General features: G+C 43.9%; 1 protein-coding gene across 1 annotated transcript in view; it reads right to left on the bottom strand.

The window, feature by feature from the left end:
* Positions 1-310, bottom strand: part of LOC119585613 (open rectifier potassium channel protein 1-like) — a gene marked incomplete in the record, with an annotated part of 57,788 nt that overhangs the window by 51,612 nt on the left and 5,866 nt on the right. Inside the window, 1 exon segment of the mRNA XM_037934283.1 lies at positions 25-144. Within this exon segment, the coding sequence (XP_037790211.1) occupies positions 25-144 (120 nt within the window).

The following is a 310-nucleotide window of genomic DNA, read 5'->3' as shown; positions in this document are numbered from 1 at the left end:
GGCTGACGTAAAAAGCCTACTGACCTGTCGCAATTAGTCTCTGAATGGTCGAATTGGTGATGTCTGAGCATTTTCTTGGGAGCCACGTAGCCAGCGCTATCAACTCGTCCTCATCCTTTGGTGCTTCCTCATTCAACGCGAACGCTGCGGGGAAGCGAGAGAATGCAGCGTGAGTAGAGAAGGTTTCTTTGCATGATTTCTGAAGAGGTATTTTCTGTTCTAGATATAAAAGGTATTCGTAATCTTGGGGGTTATTCATTATAATATGATGAATGAATTCGTACATAAGCACGGATGTAAGGTTAAGCAG

This window comes from Penaeus monodon, chromosome 20, assembly GCF_015228065.2.
Source record: "Penaeus monodon isolate SGIC_2016 chromosome 20, NSTDA_Pmon_1, whole genome shotgun sequence".
NCBI lineage: Eukaryota > Metazoa > Arthropoda > Malacostraca > Decapoda > Penaeidae > Penaeus > Penaeus monodon.
Note: the sequence above shows the minus strand (reverse complement) of the source record. Positions and strands in the feature narration are given on the sequence as shown.